Source organism: Oncorhynchus mykiss, chromosome 2 (genome assembly GCF_013265735.2).
Source record: "Oncorhynchus mykiss isolate Arlee chromosome 2, USDA_OmykA_1.1, whole genome shotgun sequence".
Lineage (NCBI taxonomy): Eukaryota > Metazoa > Chordata > Actinopteri > Salmoniformes > Salmonidae > Oncorhynchus > Oncorhynchus mykiss.
Window position 1 is genome coordinate 56469538 of NC_048566.1, and position 17123 is coordinate 56486660.

General features: G+C 43.1%; 3 protein-coding genes across 3 annotated transcripts; all 3 read right to left on the reverse strand.

Moving 5' to 3' along the window:
* Positions 1-27: 27 nt before the first annotated feature.
* Positions 28-13040, reverse strand: LOC110492118 (sorting and assembly machinery component 50 homolog A). Its single transcript, XM_021566161.2, has 15 exons — positions 12888-13040; positions 10095-10205; positions 9832-9933; positions 9641-9728; positions 9396-9502; positions 9004-9134; positions 8778-8865; positions 8391-8519; positions 7970-8041; positions 7773-7859; positions 7475-7545; positions 4451-4518; positions 4222-4368; positions 639-780; positions 28-393 (listed from the first exon to the last, which is right to left on the reverse strand). Exons 1-15 carry the CDS (start codon positions 12969-12971, stop codon positions 348-350), a joined length of 1473 nt encoding a protein of 490 aa, XP_021421836.2. The 5' UTR covers positions 12972-13040; the 3' UTR covers positions 28-347.
* On the reverse strand, positions 9904-14933 carry si:dkey-42p14.3 (EF-hand calcium-binding domain-containing protein 10). Its single transcript, XM_021566192.2, has 6 exons — positions 14794-14933; positions 13993-14157; positions 13637-13727; positions 12888-13507; positions 10095-10205; positions 9904-9933 (listed from the first exon to the last, which is right to left on the reverse strand). The coding sequence occupies exons 1-4, from the start codon at positions 14894-14896 to the stop codon at positions 13465-13467; spliced, it is 402 nt and encodes a 133-aa protein (XP_021421867.1). The 5' UTR covers positions 14897-14933; the 3' UTR covers positions 9904-9933; positions 10095-10205; positions 12888-13464.
* An 85-nt stretch (positions 14934-15018) lies between these two features.
* On the reverse strand, positions 15019-17123 carry c2h12orf73 (chromosome 2 C12orf73 homolog). Its single transcript, XM_036951021.1, has 3 exons — positions 16781-17123; positions 16201-16340; positions 15019-15798 (listed from the first exon to the last, which is right to left on the reverse strand). The coding sequence occupies exons 2-3, from the start codon at positions 16306-16308 to the stop codon at positions 15697-15699; spliced, it is 210 nt and encodes a 69-aa protein (XP_036806916.1). The 5' UTR covers positions 16309-16340; positions 16781-17123; the 3' UTR covers positions 15019-15696.

Below are 17123 nucleotides of genomic sequence, written 5' to 3' on the forward strand. Positions count from 1 at the left end.
TGCCAAAGAATGACGCATACTAGTGTGGTTTTTGAATACCTGTAGAGGGGATGATAATTTATTACCGAACATAATAATCCAGACCACATTATTTGACTCATGGTAAAGGCACCCATGGCTGATATGTCACTTTTGGCTTCCACATCTTGGAGCACTGGTGGCTCCAGTCATTCATTAGTACTGGAGGAAAACCTCCATTGTTGCCTCGTCCATTATACAATAGTTTGGTTGTGGTATCCATTGCATTCCCAGCAACCTTTGGTGTGCTGCAAGGGTCCCGGCGTCTCACTTACTAAAACCAATTAAACAAACTCCTGTAGTCCTCAACTCAATTCAGCAAGACAGGATCACAGGAATCGGACTCCAGCTCCAAACTGAAACCCGTCGCATATCCTAAACAAAAATACTTAAGTGTTATTTTTAACAGTAACTCAATACCCTTTTCACAATATTGTGATCAAAGCCGAGTTGTACTGGGATGGCCTGGTTATGCATCCACCGTAGTTGCTGAAACCATGCTGGAAAGGACAACACGGTTCGAGTCGGCCTTATAGTTTGAATCAGGCATACAAGTGTACTGCTCATCTATATACTATCATGCCATGGTTTGACAACAGAATGGGCAGATATTAGCCTACCTGTCTCCACTCTGGACGCCCGTGGGAATGCAATAGTTGAGCTCCAGCCGGGCGATGTTTCCGAGTCGCAGCACAATTCCCGCTCCGTAAGACCAGCGGATACACTCTGCCAGTTTCCTCAGGTGTGCTTGAGGCCCGTCACCTACAGGAAAACACAGCGTGAGTAAACCTAGAGCAGTGGTTCCCAAACTTTCCCCCTCAGGCTCCCCTTCCAGCATTGAGGAACATCCCGCGCGCCCCCCCCCCCCCCCCCCCCCGCGCCACATCTATTTCTATGGGCACAAGCACGGTTTATGACACAGCCTGTTCACATCCCTCTTGTTGGCAGAGAATATTTTGCAGGTTTAAAGCTCACTTCGCACAATTCTGCACATTTTGTCATGAGGTACAGATAATATTTTGCGGTTTTAAAGCGAATCGTTTTGCAATTCTATCTATGTCTAATGTGTATTCATGTGATATGAGTGACTCAAACATTACTACACAATCTACGGGCTAGAAAAACATAGCTGAAAAAAAAAACATTTTGATCTGGACATTTCTGACAAGTTATAAGTAGCTCTCTAAGGTATGCAATGACTGACATGACCAGAGAACAACTGATGATGCACTACCCAATCTCGAAATTGCACATTGTGCATTCTACTGCAACAAATTTTAAGAGTAGGTTGAAAGCCGAACTGAGTTGCCCTACAGTATGGGAACCACTAAGCTGGTTCCCATACTGAAAAGCGCAGAGGATTCTCTTTCCCTGTATAAAGTCGCAGAACAGACCATTGTGCAATCAACTTTAATTTCTAGCAAGCAGGGAAGTTAGCGATCACCATTGTGACCTCAAAGCTCATCCCTAAGCTAAGTACCCTGCGACTAGACACCTCCCTCTGCAACTGGATCCTGGACTTCCTGACGGGCCGCCCCCAGGTGGTAAGGGTAGGCAACAACACATCTGCCACGTTGATCCTCAACACTGGGGCCCCTCGGGTGCGTGCTTAGTCCCCTCCTGTACTCCCTGTTTACCCACGACTGTGTGGCGAAGCACGACTCCAACACCATCATTACGTTTGCTGACGACACAACAGTGGTAGGCCTGATCACCGACAACTATGAGACAGTCTACAGGGAGGAGGTCAGAGACTGCCAGGACAGCAACCTCTCAATGTGAGCAAGAGAAAGTAGCTGATTGTGGACTATAGGAAAAGGAAGGCCAAACAGGCCACTATTAACATTGATGGGACTGAGGTGGAGCACATCACCAACCAACTATCATGGTCAAAACACACAGACAGTCGAAAAAAAGAGGGCACAACAACACCTTTTTGACTGAAAAAATTTGGCATGGGTCCCCAGATCCTCAAAAAGTTCTACAGCTGCACCATCGAGAGCATCCTGACCGGTTGCATCACCGCCTGGTATGGCAACTGCTCGGCCTCTGACCGGAAGGCGCTACAGAGGGTAGTGCTTACGCCCAGTACATCACTGGGGCCAAGCTTCCTGACATCCAGGACCTATATACTAGGCGGTGCCAGAGGAAGGAAAGCGGTACCAGAGCGCCAAGTCTAGGACCAAAAGGTTCCTTAACAGCTTCTACACCCCCAAGCCATAAGACTGCTGAACAACTAATCAAATGACCAGCCGGACTATTTACAGCTACTCAATGTTTATCTATGCATAGTCACTTTACAAATTACCTTGATTAACCTGTACCCCTGCACATTGACTCAGTACCCCCTGAATAATGCCTCGTTATTGTTATGTACATTTCTTGTTACTTTTTTATATACACTGCTCAAAAGAATAAAGGGAACACTAAAATAACACATCCTAGATCTGAATGAATGAAATATTCTCATTAACTATTTTTTTCTTTACATAGTTGAATGTGCTGACGACAACAATCACACAAAAATTATCAATGGAAATCTGGATTTGGAGTCAAAATTAAAGTGGAAAACCACACTACAGGCTGATCCAACTTTGATGTAATGTCCTTAAAAGAAGTCAAAATGAGGCTCAGTAATGTGTGTGGCCTCCATGTGCCTGTATGACCTCCCTACAACGCCTGGGCATGCTCCTGATGAGGTGGCGGATGGTCTACTGAGGGATCTCCTCCCAGACCTGGACTAAAGCATCCGCCAACTCCTGGACAGTCTGTGGTGCAACGTGGCGTTGGTGGATGGAGCGAGACGATGACCCAGATGTGCTCAATTGGATTCAGGTCTGGGGAACGGGCGGGCCAGTCCATAGCATCAATGCCTTCCTCTTGCAGGAACTGCTGACACACTCCAGCCACATGAGGTCTTGCATTAGGAGGAACCCAGGGCCAATCGCACCAGCATTTGGTCTCACAAGGGGTCTGTGGATCTCATCTCGGTACCTAATGGCAGTCAGGCTACCTCTGGCGAGCACATGGAGGGCTGTGCGGCCCCCCAAAGAAATGCCACCCCACACCATGACTGACCCACCGCCAAACCGGTCATGCTGGAGGATGTTGCAGGCAGCAGAACGTTCTCCACGGCGTCTCCAGACTCTGTCACATCTGTCACATGTGCTCAGTGTGAACCTGCTTTCATCTGTGAAGAGCACATGGCGCCAGTGGCGAATTTGCCAATCTTGGTGTTCTCTGGCAAATACCAAACGTCCTGCACGGTGTTGGGCTGTAAGCACAACCCCCACCTGTGGACGTCGGGCCCTCATACCACCCTCATGGAGTCTGTTTCTGACCGTTTCAGCAGACACATGCACATTTGTGGCCTGCTGGAGGTCATTTTGCAGGGCTCTGGCAGTGCTCCTCCTGCTCCTCCTTGCACAAAGGCGGAGGTAGCGGTCCTGCTGCTGGGTTGTTGCCCTCCTACGGCCTCCTCCACGTCTCCTGATGTACTGGCCTGTCTCCTGGTAGCGCCTCCATGCTCTGGACACTACGCTGACAGACACAGTAAACCTTCTTGCCACAGCTAGCATTGATGTGCCATCCTGGATGAGCTGCACTACCTGAGCCACTTGTGTGGGTTGTAGACTCCGTCTCATGCTACCACTAGAGTGAAAGCACCGCCAGCATTCAAAAGTGACCAAAACATCAGCCAGGAAGCATAGGAACTGAGAAGTGGTCTGTGGTCACCACCTGCAGAACCACTACTTTATTGGGGGTGTCTTGCTAATTGCCTATAATTTCCACCTGTTGTCTATTCCATTTGCAAAACAGCATGTGAAATTTATTGTCAATCAGTGTTGCTTCCTAAGTGGACAGTTTGATTTCACAGAAGAGTGATTGACTTGGAGTTACATTGTGTTGTTTAAGTGTTCCCTTTATTTTTTTGAGCAGTGTATTTTTTTGTTTTTAATAAATATTTTATTAACTCTATTTCTTGAACTGCATTGTTGGTTAAGGGCTTGTAAGTAATAATTTCACACCTGTTGTATTTGGCACGTGACAAATAACATTTGATTTGCTTATAAAAAAAATGCTGCTTATTAACAGATGGTGCCACTCCTTCCAATATAATGCTGATTGAGTCCTGCAGATTTCTAATACGGATGAATTTGAACAACATTGATTGTGGGGTGAATTACATCTTTAAACACCCACCATAGTTGAGGTTACACAGGTTCCCGGCATTGAGGAAGAAGTGGATCCTGAAGAGGTCTCCGAATCCCCCTTTGCCTGGATGGAAGGGCAGCGGAGTAAACAGGTGGACGGCTCCAGCCCAATACACCTCACCTCCTAGGTAGTCACCTGTCATGCCAACAATAAAACCACACACGTGATGTGAGAATGTAACCTAAATCGGACTTTATTGAAATGGATAACATCTCACCTTCACTCTGAGGGCCGATGCTGTACATACTGAAGCCCCTGACGCTAGTAGGACCACCGAGATAGAACCTAAGAGACGAATAGGTCAAAAATCTAATCAAATTGTATTTGTCACATGCTTCGTCAACAACAGGTGTATACTAACAGTGAAATGCTTACGGGCCCTTCCCACAATGCAAAGAGGGGGAAAAAAGAGAAATAATAGAAAAACAATAACCCAAGGAATAAATAAACAATGAGTAATGACAACTTGGCTATATACACGGGGTACCAGTACCGAGTTGATGTGCAGGGGTATGAGGTAATTGAGGTAGATACCGTATATATAGGTAGGGATAAAGTGACTAGGCAACAGGATAGATAAGAAACAGTAACAGCAGCGTATGTGATGAGTTAAAAGAGTTTGTGCAAAACGGGTCAATGCAGATAGTTAAATAGTTAACCAATAGCTACTTGGACAAACTATTTAGCAGTCTTATGGCTTGGGGGTAGAAGCTGTTCAGGGTCCTGTTGGTTCCAAGACTTGGTGCATCGGTGCCGCTTGCCGGGCGCTAGAAGAGAGAACAGTCTATGACTTGGGTGGCTGGAGTCTGACAATTCTTGGGTGGCTGGAGTCTGACACTGCCTAGTATAGAGGTCCTGGATGGCAGGGAGCCCGGCCCCAGTGATGAACTAGGCCGTACGCACTACCCTCTGTAGCGCCTTGCGGTTGGTGCCGAGCAGTTGCAGGTAGAAACCATTTAAGGGTCAAGAAACAACATGGTATACAGATAACGTGGCAGGCCACATTAAAACCGTCTCGCGGGCCAAGTTTGACACCTGCCGTGGATATTCATACTGACAGAGACTTTGTCATTTCCTCAAACAATCGTCTATATTTACTATCGATTAATTATTGCAATAATGAAAGTAGTCAACCCGAGTAGCCTAACTTTTGAGCAAATGCAGAGTACTATAAAGTGCTGTGAAAAATGATTTGCCCCCTTGCCGATTTCTTGTTTTTTTTGCACATTTGTCACACTTAAATGTTTCAGATCATCAAACAAATTGAAATATTACACAAAGATAACCCAAGTTAAACACAAAATGCAGTTAAGTGATGATTTTATTTATTAAGGGAAAAAAGCTATCCGAACCTTCATGGCCCTATGTGACAAAGTAAATGCCCCCCCCCCTTTTTAAAATATGAATTTACTGTGGTTGATCACATTTCTTGGAAAGCTGAGTTCAATTTCACTAGTCACACCCAGGCCTGATTACTGCCAGACCTGTTGAATCAAGAAATCACTTAAATAGAACCTGTCTGACAAGGTGAAGTAGCCAAAAGATCTCTTAAAGCAAGACATCATGCCGCGATCCAAAGAAATTCAGGAACAGATGTAGATGTCAATGACTTTGTTTCTCCAGTCTGGAAAGGGTTACAAAGCCATTTCCAAAGCTTTGGGACTCCAGCGAACCACGGTGAGAGCCATTATCCACAAATGGAGAAAATTTGGAACAGTGGTGAACCTTCACAGGAGTGGCAGGCCTACCTAAATTACCCCAAGAGCGCAGCGACGACTCATCCAAGAGGTCACAAAAGAACCCACAACAACATCTAAAGAACTGCAGGCCTCACTTGCCTCAGTTAAGGTCAGTGTGCATGACTCAACCATAAGAAAGACACTGGGCAAAAATGGCATCCATGGCCCGAGTTCCAAGGCGAAAACTACTGCTGACCAAAAACAACATAAAGGCTCATCTCACTTTCGGCAAAAAACATCTTGATGATCCCCAAGATTTTTGAGAAAATATTCTGTGGACTGACGAGACCAAAAGTTGAACTTTTTGGAAGGTGTGCGTCCCGTTACATCTGGCGTAAAAATAACACAGCATTTCAGAAAAAGAGCATCATACCAACAGTCAAATATGGTGGTGGTAGTGTGATGGTCTGGGGCTGCTTTGCTGATTCAGGACCTGGACGACTTGCTGTGATTGATGGAACCATGGATTCTGCTCTCTACCAAAAAATCCTGAAGGAGAATGTCCGGCCATCAGTTCATGACCTCAAGCTGAAGTGCGTTTGGGTTCTGCAGCAGGACAATGATCCCAAAACACACCAGCAAGTCCACCTCCGAATTGGCTTAAAAAAACCAAAATGAAGGTTTTGGAATGGCCTAGTCAAAGTTCGGACTTGAATCCGATTGAGATACTGTGGCGTGACCTTAAAGGTGGTTCATGCTCGAAAACCCTCCAATGTGGCTGAATTAAAATAATTCTGAAAAGAAGGGTGGGCCAAAATTCCTCCACAGCGATGTGAAAAACTCATTGCCAGTTATCGCAAATGCTTTGATTGCAGTTGTTGCTGCTGAGGGTGGCACAACCAGTTATTAGGTTTAGGGGGCAATTACTTTGTCACATAGGGCCATGAAGATTCAGATAGCTTTTTCCCCCTTAATAAATAAAATCATTGCTTAAAAACTGAATTTTGTGTTTACTTGGGTTATCTTTATGTAATATTTAAATTAGTTTGATGATCTGAAACATTTAAGTGTGACAAATGTGCAAAAAAAACAAGAAATCAGGGAGGGGGCAAATATGCTCAGTCACAGTTGGTTCCACCCCCTTCATGCAGATTGGGGGCATCATAAGCCACTCTGGGTTCATCCGGTCGTCATCTGCACAGGGTGGTTGTCTTAACCCCACCCTGGCTTAGTTTCCCAGATGCAAGAATGATTTTGAGACAATGAGGGACTGTTCTACTCCTAAGCTATCCCTAGTAAAACACATTATTGTCTATGCAATGCAGTCTTTTAACTAATTTGTCAGCTCAAGCCATCTCTAGTGAACATACGCCCAGATTAGCTGCAGGGAACTAGAGCAGAGACCATAAAAACACAGCATTAGCAGGACAGAAATGTCTTCCCATTCGTTACGTATTCATTGCTAACTATTAATATCCAACAAATCAGGTAAACACAATTTTTCTCTCACACACCCCTGGTTTTTCATTGACGACATTGTGGAATAGAGAGTATTGTCTTACCTGTCAGCAATGCAAGTTGGCTTATCTCCAATGGGCAGGAGGCATCCCCCCCAGAGAGATGCAGACAGGACCTGGAAGATAGAGGAAGAGGTCTCAACAAAAGTGCTCTCCCACTTGCTCTTTTATCCCAACCTGTCCAAAACCATTTTTCAACCCTCCATCAACAAGCTGTTGGTGTTGTTATAACTTGTGTTTACTGTAAAGGTGACTATTACTATTCCAACTAGAGATCCATGTGTGTAACTCAAGTTCACACGCAAATTTCTCCCTGATCAATAAAAACAATTCAGGTTCTCACCGAGTCCCAGAAGAGACGTCTGTTAAACTGGATCTCAAAGTCCTCCTTCAGGAAGCTGGCATCTCCTCCAGTGTATCCTGCCAACTCCTGCAAAACCACAGCGATGCATCGGCTGAATGTGTTGTCGGTTCAAAATGGTTTAAATAGGAAATCATTACTGGCTGCAACACCGGGTCAGGTAATGTCAACCCACACACCTGGTTGATCTTCAGCAAGGCCCCCCTCCTGGGAAGGATTGCCGAGTTCCTGGTGTCGATGACCATGGAGTGCTGCGATCGCAAAGGAGAGGATACATGTTGATGAAAAGTATTGTCTCAAATGTCTCAGTGGGTCGAATCCTAACTTGAGATTTTGGCAACATCAATGCAAGATATACACAAAAACCCACATTTTTAGTGTACAGATCTCAAAATAGGATTTGAGTCCAAATGTATTATCACGATTAGGCAAGAATGCAATCAATGTATTGATTGTTGCTGCCTTCTTCGCCCGGCCCCCATTGTAAAAGAGACACTGGGTCTCAATGGGCTTTTCCTGATTAAATATATATATTTTTAGTGTTTTATCTACTAAAGGTAGTTGTGTGAGGATTGTGAAGCGGAACTGAAGTCCCGGTACCGAGAGTGATGACTTGAGGGAGTGGCCGCTCTCCTCCCGGACTGCAAACGAAGCGGTACGCTCCAGACAGCCCAGCTCTCGCCACACCCCCTCCCACTTCAGGGTGTGGTTGGTCTTCCAGAGAGGGAACTGTTTGTATGCAAAACAGAAAGGGAGAAACCCAGAGAGGATCAAGCATTAGCAAAAGCATTGCCGGCAGGATGAAATTGAATAGAAAAGTAGCTGAGAAATTCCATTCTACTCATATTAGTTAGCGTAACAGCAGCAAAAATGTTAAAAAATCACCTTGGTTGTTTCACACAGAGTCCAGAGGTAAACACAGAGCACAGGAGTATGCCAAATGAGAACTTGTACAATAATGATAGATTAATGGAAAATGATCTTTACACTGAACTCTGTGGAGACACCGCGATCAGTCTCTCTCAGCGAGCTCCATGGAAATTGGCCTGCAACTTTGTACAAGTTGACAGCGAAACTGCAACAGCCAGAGAAAGTCAATTAGATTGATCCCAAACAAAAATAACTCAGGGAAATGCAGCATAAACAACAACACAATTCACTGTTTTTGAAGCATTGCTGATGATGGAATTAGCAGCTTTGTTTTGTCTCATACCTGCGCTCAAAGTGGCCAGGTTGGGGCTTGAAGAACGACAGCCCGTAGGAAGTCTCTTTGGTGCCGTAGGAGACCTGGAAGGTGAGCTTTTCTGCAGAACCGAAGATATTGGGCAGCTTGAGACCAAGAACCTAAAGTAGGAGGCAGGTAAACTAATAAAAACAGAGGATGGAACCTCAATTGCACTTGTAATCACCACCATGGTTCAACCTAAATTAATCTTTCCTCAATTCCTGGTATCCGCTCACCTCGCTTCCTTCTCAAAAGGCATTGGAGAAGGTCCTAGGGGACGGATCTTGGACCTTCTCCTCCAATACGGTTGAGAAGGAGGCGAGGCGATAGGACGTGAGGAATGAATTGAAACGATGCATTGAATAGAGCCCATCACTCACCATGCAGCCTTCGTTATTTCCAACCATGGTGTTATAGCTACCAGTCATGCGTCTCAGCTCAGTCACATCAAACGTCACATCTAGTCCATTAGGCAGAGCATCCACCCCTGAAAGGAAGTATTGTTTTTGTTGTTGTTTTGAGTGCTTTACCTACTTTCCCATTGATTTTAGTCCCTTCCAAAGTAAAATACAACATTTTGGACAGACACTGTGATCAGAATAGATCCCCTTTCTAACCACTGTACCTTGTGAGGTATCGATGACAACATCCACTTGTCTGAAGATACCGAGACGCAGGAGCTTCTGTCTGGCTTCGTGGGCTCTCCTCATGACCTAGAACAAACAGTAAACAAAGTCGATCCTACTTTTGCTATAGTCTCTATACAGACTCCACGTGAATAAACATGGTCTGTACTGTACTGATAGATTCACTCACATCAATCAAGTTCTTGGCACGGAAGACATCAGCAATCTCGTATGTTAAGCAATCCTCCTTGGTTCTTCCGAGACCATCTATGTGTACACGCTGGACTATGACCTACAGGGCAAATACATGAAATGTTATAATCAGCAGTGACAGCCAACAATGTAAAAGGTAACTTTTACATTCAACCACACAGAAATTCTTATGGATTAAGTCACAACTTGAGTCAATGCGGTTTTCATTCAGAACTGAGTGAAAAAAAAAAAAAAACATACATCTTTGTTTTCAAGGACCTCTTGTTTTGACTCCTGCTCCATATCTGGCCTCTCAATGTCATCTGCATGAAACCCCAGCTCAGGTCCCTGCATTGGTAGAGGATCAAGACTCTGCAACACAACAGATTTAGTGATGAATACGTTGACTTATCAGGCTATATCTTCAATATTAAATCTATCTGTACAAAAGGCATTCGCTGAACAGGTAGTTGGGTGGATGTTGTGTTTTGGTCATTATGAAAAGGTACGAGTTCATCTCAATAGTTGTATTTTTTATTATGGAGTAGTGGCCCTCAAGCCACAACTCTACTACCATATACAGTTGAAGTCGGAAGTTTACATACACCTTAGCCAAATACATTTAAACTTAGTTTTTCACCATTCCTGACATTTAATCGGAGTAAAAATTAGGTCAGTTAGGTCTTAGGTCAGTTAGGATCACCACTTTATTTTAATAATGTGAAACGTCAGAATAATAGCAAAGAGAATGATTTATTTCAGCTTTTATTTATTTCATTATATTCCCAGTGGGTCAGAGGTTCACATACACTCAATTAGTATTTTGTAGCATTGTCTTTAAATTGTTTAACTTGGGTCAAACGTTTCAGGTAGCCTCCCACAAGCTTCCCACAATAAGTTGGGTGAATTTTGGCCCATTTTGGCCCATTCCTCCTGACAGAGCTCAGAGTCAGGTTTGTAGGCCTCCTTGCTCACACACACTTTTTCAGTTCTGCCGACAAATTTTCTATAGGATTGAGGTCAGGGCTTTGTGATGGCCACTCCAATACCTTTACTATGTTGTCCTTAAGCCATTTTTCCACAACTTTGGAAGTATGCTTGGGGTCATTGTCCATTTGGAAGACCCAAGCTTGCGACCAAGCTTTAACTTCCTGACTGATGTCTTGAGATGTTGCTTCATTATATTCACATCATTCACACCCCCACAACATGATGCTGCCACCCCCGTGCTTCACGGTTGGGATGGTGCTCTTCAGCTTGCAAGCCTACCCCTTTTTCCTCCAAACATAACAATGGTCCTTATGGCCAAACAGTTCTATTTTTGTTTCATCAGACCAGAGGATATTTCTCCAAAAAGTACGATCTTTGTCCCCAGGTGCTGTTGCAAACCGTAGTCTGTTTTTTTATGCCGGTTTTGGAGCAGTGGCTTTTTCCTTGCTGAGTGACCTTTCAGGTTATGTTGATATAGGACTCGTTTTACTGTGGATATAGAGACTTTTCTACCAGTTTCCTCCAGCACCTTCACAAGGTCCTTTGCTGTTGTTTTGGGATTGATTTGCACTTTTTGCACCAAAGTACGTTCATCTCTAGGAGACAGAACACGTCTCCTTCCTGAGCGGTATGACGACTGTGTGGTCCAATGGTGTTTATACATACGTACTATTGTTTGTACAGATGAACATGGTTCCTTCAAGCATTTGGAAATTGCTCCCAAGGATGAACCAGACTTGTGGAGGTATCCACATTTTTTTTATGAGGTCTTGGCTGATTTCTTTTGATTTTCCCATGATGTCAAGCAAAGAGGCACTGAGTTTGAAGGTAGGCCTTGAAATACATCCACAGGTACACCTCCAATTGGCTCAAATGATGTCAATTAGCCTATCAGAAGCTTCTAAAGCCATGACATCATTTTCTGGAATTTTCCAAGCTTTTTAATGGCACAGTCACCTTAGTGTATGTAAACTTCTGACCCACTGGAATTGTGATACAGTGAATTATAAGTGAAATAATCTGTCTGTAAACAATTGTTGGAAAGATTACTTGTGTCATGCACAAAGTAGATGTCCTAACCGACTTGCCAAAACTATAGTTTGTTAACAAGACATTTGTGGAGTGGTTGAAAAACAAGTTTTAATGACTCCAACCTAAGTGTATGTAAACTTCCGACTTCAACTGTATCTACGACAAAATCCATGTGTACGTGGGTATGTTATCATGTGTGTGTGTCTCTTCACAGTGCCTGCCGTTCCATAAAGTGTATTTGTATCTATTTTTTTAAATCAGATTTTCCTGCTTGCATGTGTTACTTGATGTGGAATAGAGTTCCATGCGGTCATAGCTCTATGTAGTACTGTGCGCCTCCCATAGTCTGTTCTGGATTTGGGGACTGTGAAGAGACCTCTGGTGGAATGTCTTGTGGGGTATGCATTACATGGGTGTCTGAGCTGTTTGCTAATAGTTTAAATAGACAGCACAGTGCATTCAACATGTCAATACTTCTGACATAAACAAGTAGTGATGAAGTCGATCTCTACTTTGAGCCTGGAGAGATTGACATGCATATCAACGTTAGCTCTCCGTGTTCATATGTAAGGACCAGTCGTGCTGACCTGTTCTGTTCTTTCCTTCCCTCTTTGTGGCACCTGACCACAAGACTGGTATTTACAAGTCACATTCTTCAAAGTGTCATTAGTTGAATTCACTGGAAATTTCAGCTTGTTGTTTAAAGCATCTAATAATGCAAATGATTAATGCACCCCCATGCATATGATCGGTGCCCTCACTATTTCAGATCAGTGGCTGTAGTGCGCACAATACACGAGCAACGTTCACCAATGCTGTTGTTACAACTATGCAGCATTTGATCATGTTAATTTCCTTCACTTCCTGACAAGGTATGGACAGTTCGTGTTTCTGGAGTTTAGCTAGTTGCCATAGTTGGCAAGCTGTCCAACTGGACCCCTTTCGCTTTGCGTGCTGACTACGCTAGCTACTCCGGTTACTGTACTCAGAGGTCATGCGTTCACCCTTTGCATTTTAAGCAGTTATCCTTACCCTCGCGTGGACGGTTCCCATGATTACGTCTAGAATGTACCGTACTTCAAATGTTGGTGTTAATTTTAAGAAATGAAGGGACATTTAATTCACACTCGGCACAAGAGAAATGTAGCTTCGTGGACGCCATGACACCACCAACACCACGCCCCCTCATCCACCCTGGGGGTGTTCAAGATGTCAACGTTTCACAATATATTGCAGAACTAAAGAAAAATTGCAAACAGTTGCTTACTGTAAACACAAAACAATAGTGTACACACAAAACCTCTTGATAGCCAGTAAAATGAATATTTTCAAAACTGAAGTGTTGCTGAGTTAACATATAATAACATGTACTTGGATTTGTGTAGGACTTTTGGAACGGGTGCATGCCCATTGATGTATGGTGGACAAGCCGAGGCAACTTGCATTCAAGACTGTGACCATACTGGGTTCAGACAACACACATCTGACTGTATAACTAATCCAATTTGACCATTACTTTCATTATTATGAAGAGTTCGTATAGCCATCATAGACATATCATTCACAATATCACACACTCAGAGTGATGGGACAGAGATCTCCAATTTTATTAAGATATAAACGTTGCTGAGCTTCTCTGTAAGCCCTCCTTCCTGTAAAAAAATATATAGAAAAAAAGACAAAGATAATCACATCACACAGTGTCTCACAATAACAAACATTTTATCCACTGAATGAATATTTGTCTTATGTTTGACTTAAAAGAGATCCATAGATCTTACGCCTCTCTCTTGAAGGTCTCGTGAGATATCTTGTCCTTGGCCACACCTTCAGGACACGCATTAAACTTCTCAATCCCCAAAGTGGTTAGTGCTGCGAAACAGAATCATACATAGTATGTTGAATGAGTGTTTCCTTGGGAGTGATGGAGAGGCATAAACATTGGGTTGTGGTAAAGTATTATTAGACTTACAAGCTTAGACTTATATAGGCTGAGTCCTCGGTATTCCCTTGGTATGCCCCCTACTTGTTTTTTATACACTTATCTGATACAGTAGGTACCTCACTGTCCTATCTCCTCCAAATTATTTCTCGGCCATTGCCTCGCAAATGATCAAATGGCCCATTTCTGACTCACCCTCCTTGTACTGAACAAAAGTGATGTACCCTTGGTTGGTAGGGTCCAAGATGCCCAAAACGGCATCCAGGTTTGTGTCATTGAACAGGCTTGGGCAATCCAGTGACCGCATTTTGGATACTCTCAGTTGTTCAAGCTGTGTGATCAGGAACTCGTTTGGTCTCTCTGTAGTAGAAACAGCACAGATGATGGGGAAAAAGACGTATGTCATGTGTCAATAGTCCACAATGCGTTGCCTGCCCTGCTAGGTAGGCTATGTCATAGGAATGATCCTCCTGTTTTGCAGTAGATCACACATTGTCTCTGTACCTATACCCCCTGTATATGGCCTCGCTATTGTTATTTTACTGCTGCTGTTAAATTATTTTTTACTTAACGCTTTTTTCTATTTTTTTTTTACTTCTCAAAGCATTGTTGGTTAAGGGCTTGTAAGTAAGCATTTTACTGTAAGGTCTACTACACCTGTTGTATTCGGCGCATGTGACAAATACAATTTGATTTGACTTTAACCTGACCTTATCTCAACCATTCTTTTTGCAAACTAGTGTGAAACAGATCATGAAAAACAACACTATAGTATAAGAAAGAATACAAAACACGAGATTTGGGGAGGGGGGTTTAAATAACTAATGTTGCCAAAGAGGATGCTAGTGATGAGATTATTATGATGACCCTCTTTCCTAACGTTAGTCAAGCAGTCAGTGCAGTTAGCGTTAGCACAGCAGGCTAGCTTACCTTTTACTTCAGCCACCACACAAGATGGGAAGAAAATGTTAACAAATGATGAAAAATAAGTCTAACCTGGTCTGTAAAAGAAGAGCATGCTTGTTAAATTATCCATGAGTTCGATAATTTTGTGTTTTCTAAGATAATCTGCAGCCTCTTGCTCTCTTGGTGTCGCCATTCTTCTGAAAAGTATATGTAGCTAGCTACATTGGTTGCTATCGGTGGTTGCTATGGATACGCCAAATCGCCTGACGCTCCTCCTCGTCTAGCGCTCTGAATAATCAAAACCAGAATGATAACTATCAGAATAATTTAAAAGTTTATTCATTAATAAATAATGAAATTCAGATTTGGATATATCTATATTTTTTGTTGTTGCGTGTGGACCCAACATAAGTCTATTTAAAGCATAAACACAAACATTTGATTCACATCTGTTGATTAAAAACCCAATGAACAGTTACATACATACAGTATCTGACATACTCATACTAGTCTGCACAGAAGTTACATGAGTGATCCATCAGACATGGTTAAAACTTGAGCTCACTTTGCTATGGCTCTCGCATCAAGAACAGCAAAAGGTTGTCTGCTCTGCAAGTTGTCCCATACTCAAGACCTCATGAGCTCTCCATGACAATAGGTTCGATAAACGCAATTGTAGGCTCCTGACCTAAATGTAAATAAGAACTTGTTATTAACTAACTTGCCTAGTTAAATAAAGGTTCCATTTCTTTTTATAGTCTGAGGAGCCTGAAGCGCCATCCAGCCATGTGAACACATCATTGAGTAACTTTGAATAGAATTGGCACACGTCAATTTATACCACATTCGTTTCATAACAAATGTGATACGCATATGTCCATCCAATTTCTTATTCACATTTGTCCCTTTGTGGTTTTTAAACATGTGCAATATGTACAAGGATTGCTCTAGAGTTAGATACTGTACAAAAATGTAATCAGTCAACGGAAAGGGTCACTGTCTTTGGGCAGCAACGGCAGCAGCCTCTTCTCTGGCTTTAAATCCCAGCAGTTCAGTCCTCAATTCACCAGGTTTGGGAGGGATTTCTGGAATAGTCTGGCAAAGGGAAATAAAAAAGGTGCATGCATTACATTGGAGTATCAGCAACATTACAAGCAATGCATTTATGATCTTATGAGCAAGTACGCAAAACACAAGACCATGTGGACCCTTCATTTTACAACACACGTGGTCATATAATGAAAAAGCAAAAAAAATAAAATAAAATATTTTACCTTTATTTAACCAGGCAAGTCAGTTAAGAACAAATTCTTATTTTCAATGACGGCCTGGGAACAGTGGGTTAACTGCCTGTTCAGGGGCAGAACGACAGATTTGTACCTTGTCAGCTCGGGGGTTTGAACTCGCAACCTTCCGGTTACTAGTCCAACGCTCTAACCCCTAGGCTACCCTGCAAATGAAGAAATGGGGGAAGGATAGGAGTTTTTCCATGCTTACCAGATCGGGTCTGTAGTACTGATGGACAACTTCTGCTCCGACAAACATAGATAGTACACTGGCACCAAACATCCTCAGGTACCGAGGCCATGACACACCAGCAGGCATCTTCACATCAGCCAAGAGGACCAATCAGTTACCTATACAGGGGAGAGACAGACAGTGGTATAGTGGTAGTCATTAGCAGAAAGATTTGGATTGGTTCCAGGTGGGTGGGCGTTGTGCTAACCCTAACCCAGTACCATCATTGTATCGAATAATCAACACAACATGCTAAGGCGTTGTAGTAGGGTACATTCATTACTTTCGATAATCACAGCCACAGGAAACACAGTTTACATGTTAAACACAGATTTTCTGACATTACATGGCACGTCATCAGGGATCCATTGCCATACTGCTACAGTAGTTCTAGGTCTCCAAAATCTCTTATATCTCAATCCTTAGCTAGCTATGTCACTTGGCATATGTAACGTTACCTAGCTAGCCAAGTAGCTAGCCAGCTAGCAGTAGATATTTTGTCTTTGCTCCATAGTCATACCACCCAAAATAAACACTCGCACTCAGCTATTGACATTACCTTGCTCTATTCTGAAACAGACAAAAGGCGAGTTTGAAAAACGGTCGTTTTCCAACAGAAATCTATTTATCATTGAAGCACATCGATAGGTCACTTAACGTAACAGCACTGCTAACACAGCCTTCTTCTTCTTTTTTTAGAATGTTATGTTACCGCTGTGGGTAATATTTGGGCGCTACTGCCACCTATCTCGTTCCGTTTTCGAGAGATGGAATCTTTAGTTGTGAAATTCTGAAACTACTTTTCCCATTCTGGTAAAACGCGTAATGTGCCTACAGTGTGTAGATAAGCTACATTTAAATATAATGGGTTAATGGCACAAAAAGCCAAGTTGATGTGAGCC

Excerpts from the sequence above, each read along its gene's own strand:
- si:dkey-42p14.3 (XM_021566192.2), bottom strand. The coding sequence starts at position 14,896 with ATGGCGACACCAAGAGAGCAAGAGGCTGCAGATTATCTTAGAAAACAC. Across the intron at positions 14,158-14,793 it reads GCTCTTCTTTTACAGACCAG|AGAGACCAAACGAGTTCCTG; the intron begins GTTAGACTTATT and ends TTTCTACTACAG. Across the intron at positions 13,508-13,636 it reads GAGACCTTCAAGAGAGAGGC|GAAGGAGGGCTTACAGAGAA; the intron begins GTAAGATCTATG and ends ATTTTTTTACAG.
- LOC110492118 (XM_021566161.2), bottom strand. The coding sequence starts at position 12,971 with ATGTCCCTTCATTTCTTAAAATTAACACCAACATTTGAAGTACGGTAC. Across the intron at positions 9,934-10,094 it reads AGGTCCTTGAAAACAAAGAT|GTCATAGTCCAGCGTGTACA; the intron begins GTATGTTTTTTT and ends TTTGCCCTGTAG. Across the intron at positions 9,729-9,831 it reads GTGCCAAGAACTTGATTGAT|GTCATGAGGAGAGCCCACGA; the intron begins GTGAGTGAATCT and ends TGTTTGTTCTAG.
- c2h12orf73 (XM_036951021.1), bottom strand. The coding sequence starts at position 16,308 with ATGCCTGCTGGTGTGTCATGGCCTCGGTACCTGAGGATGTTTGGTGCC. Across the intron at positions 15,799-16,200 it reads AGTACTACAGACCCGATCTG|ACTATTCCAGAAATCCCTCC; the intron begins GTAAGCATGGAA and ends TCCCTTTGCCAG.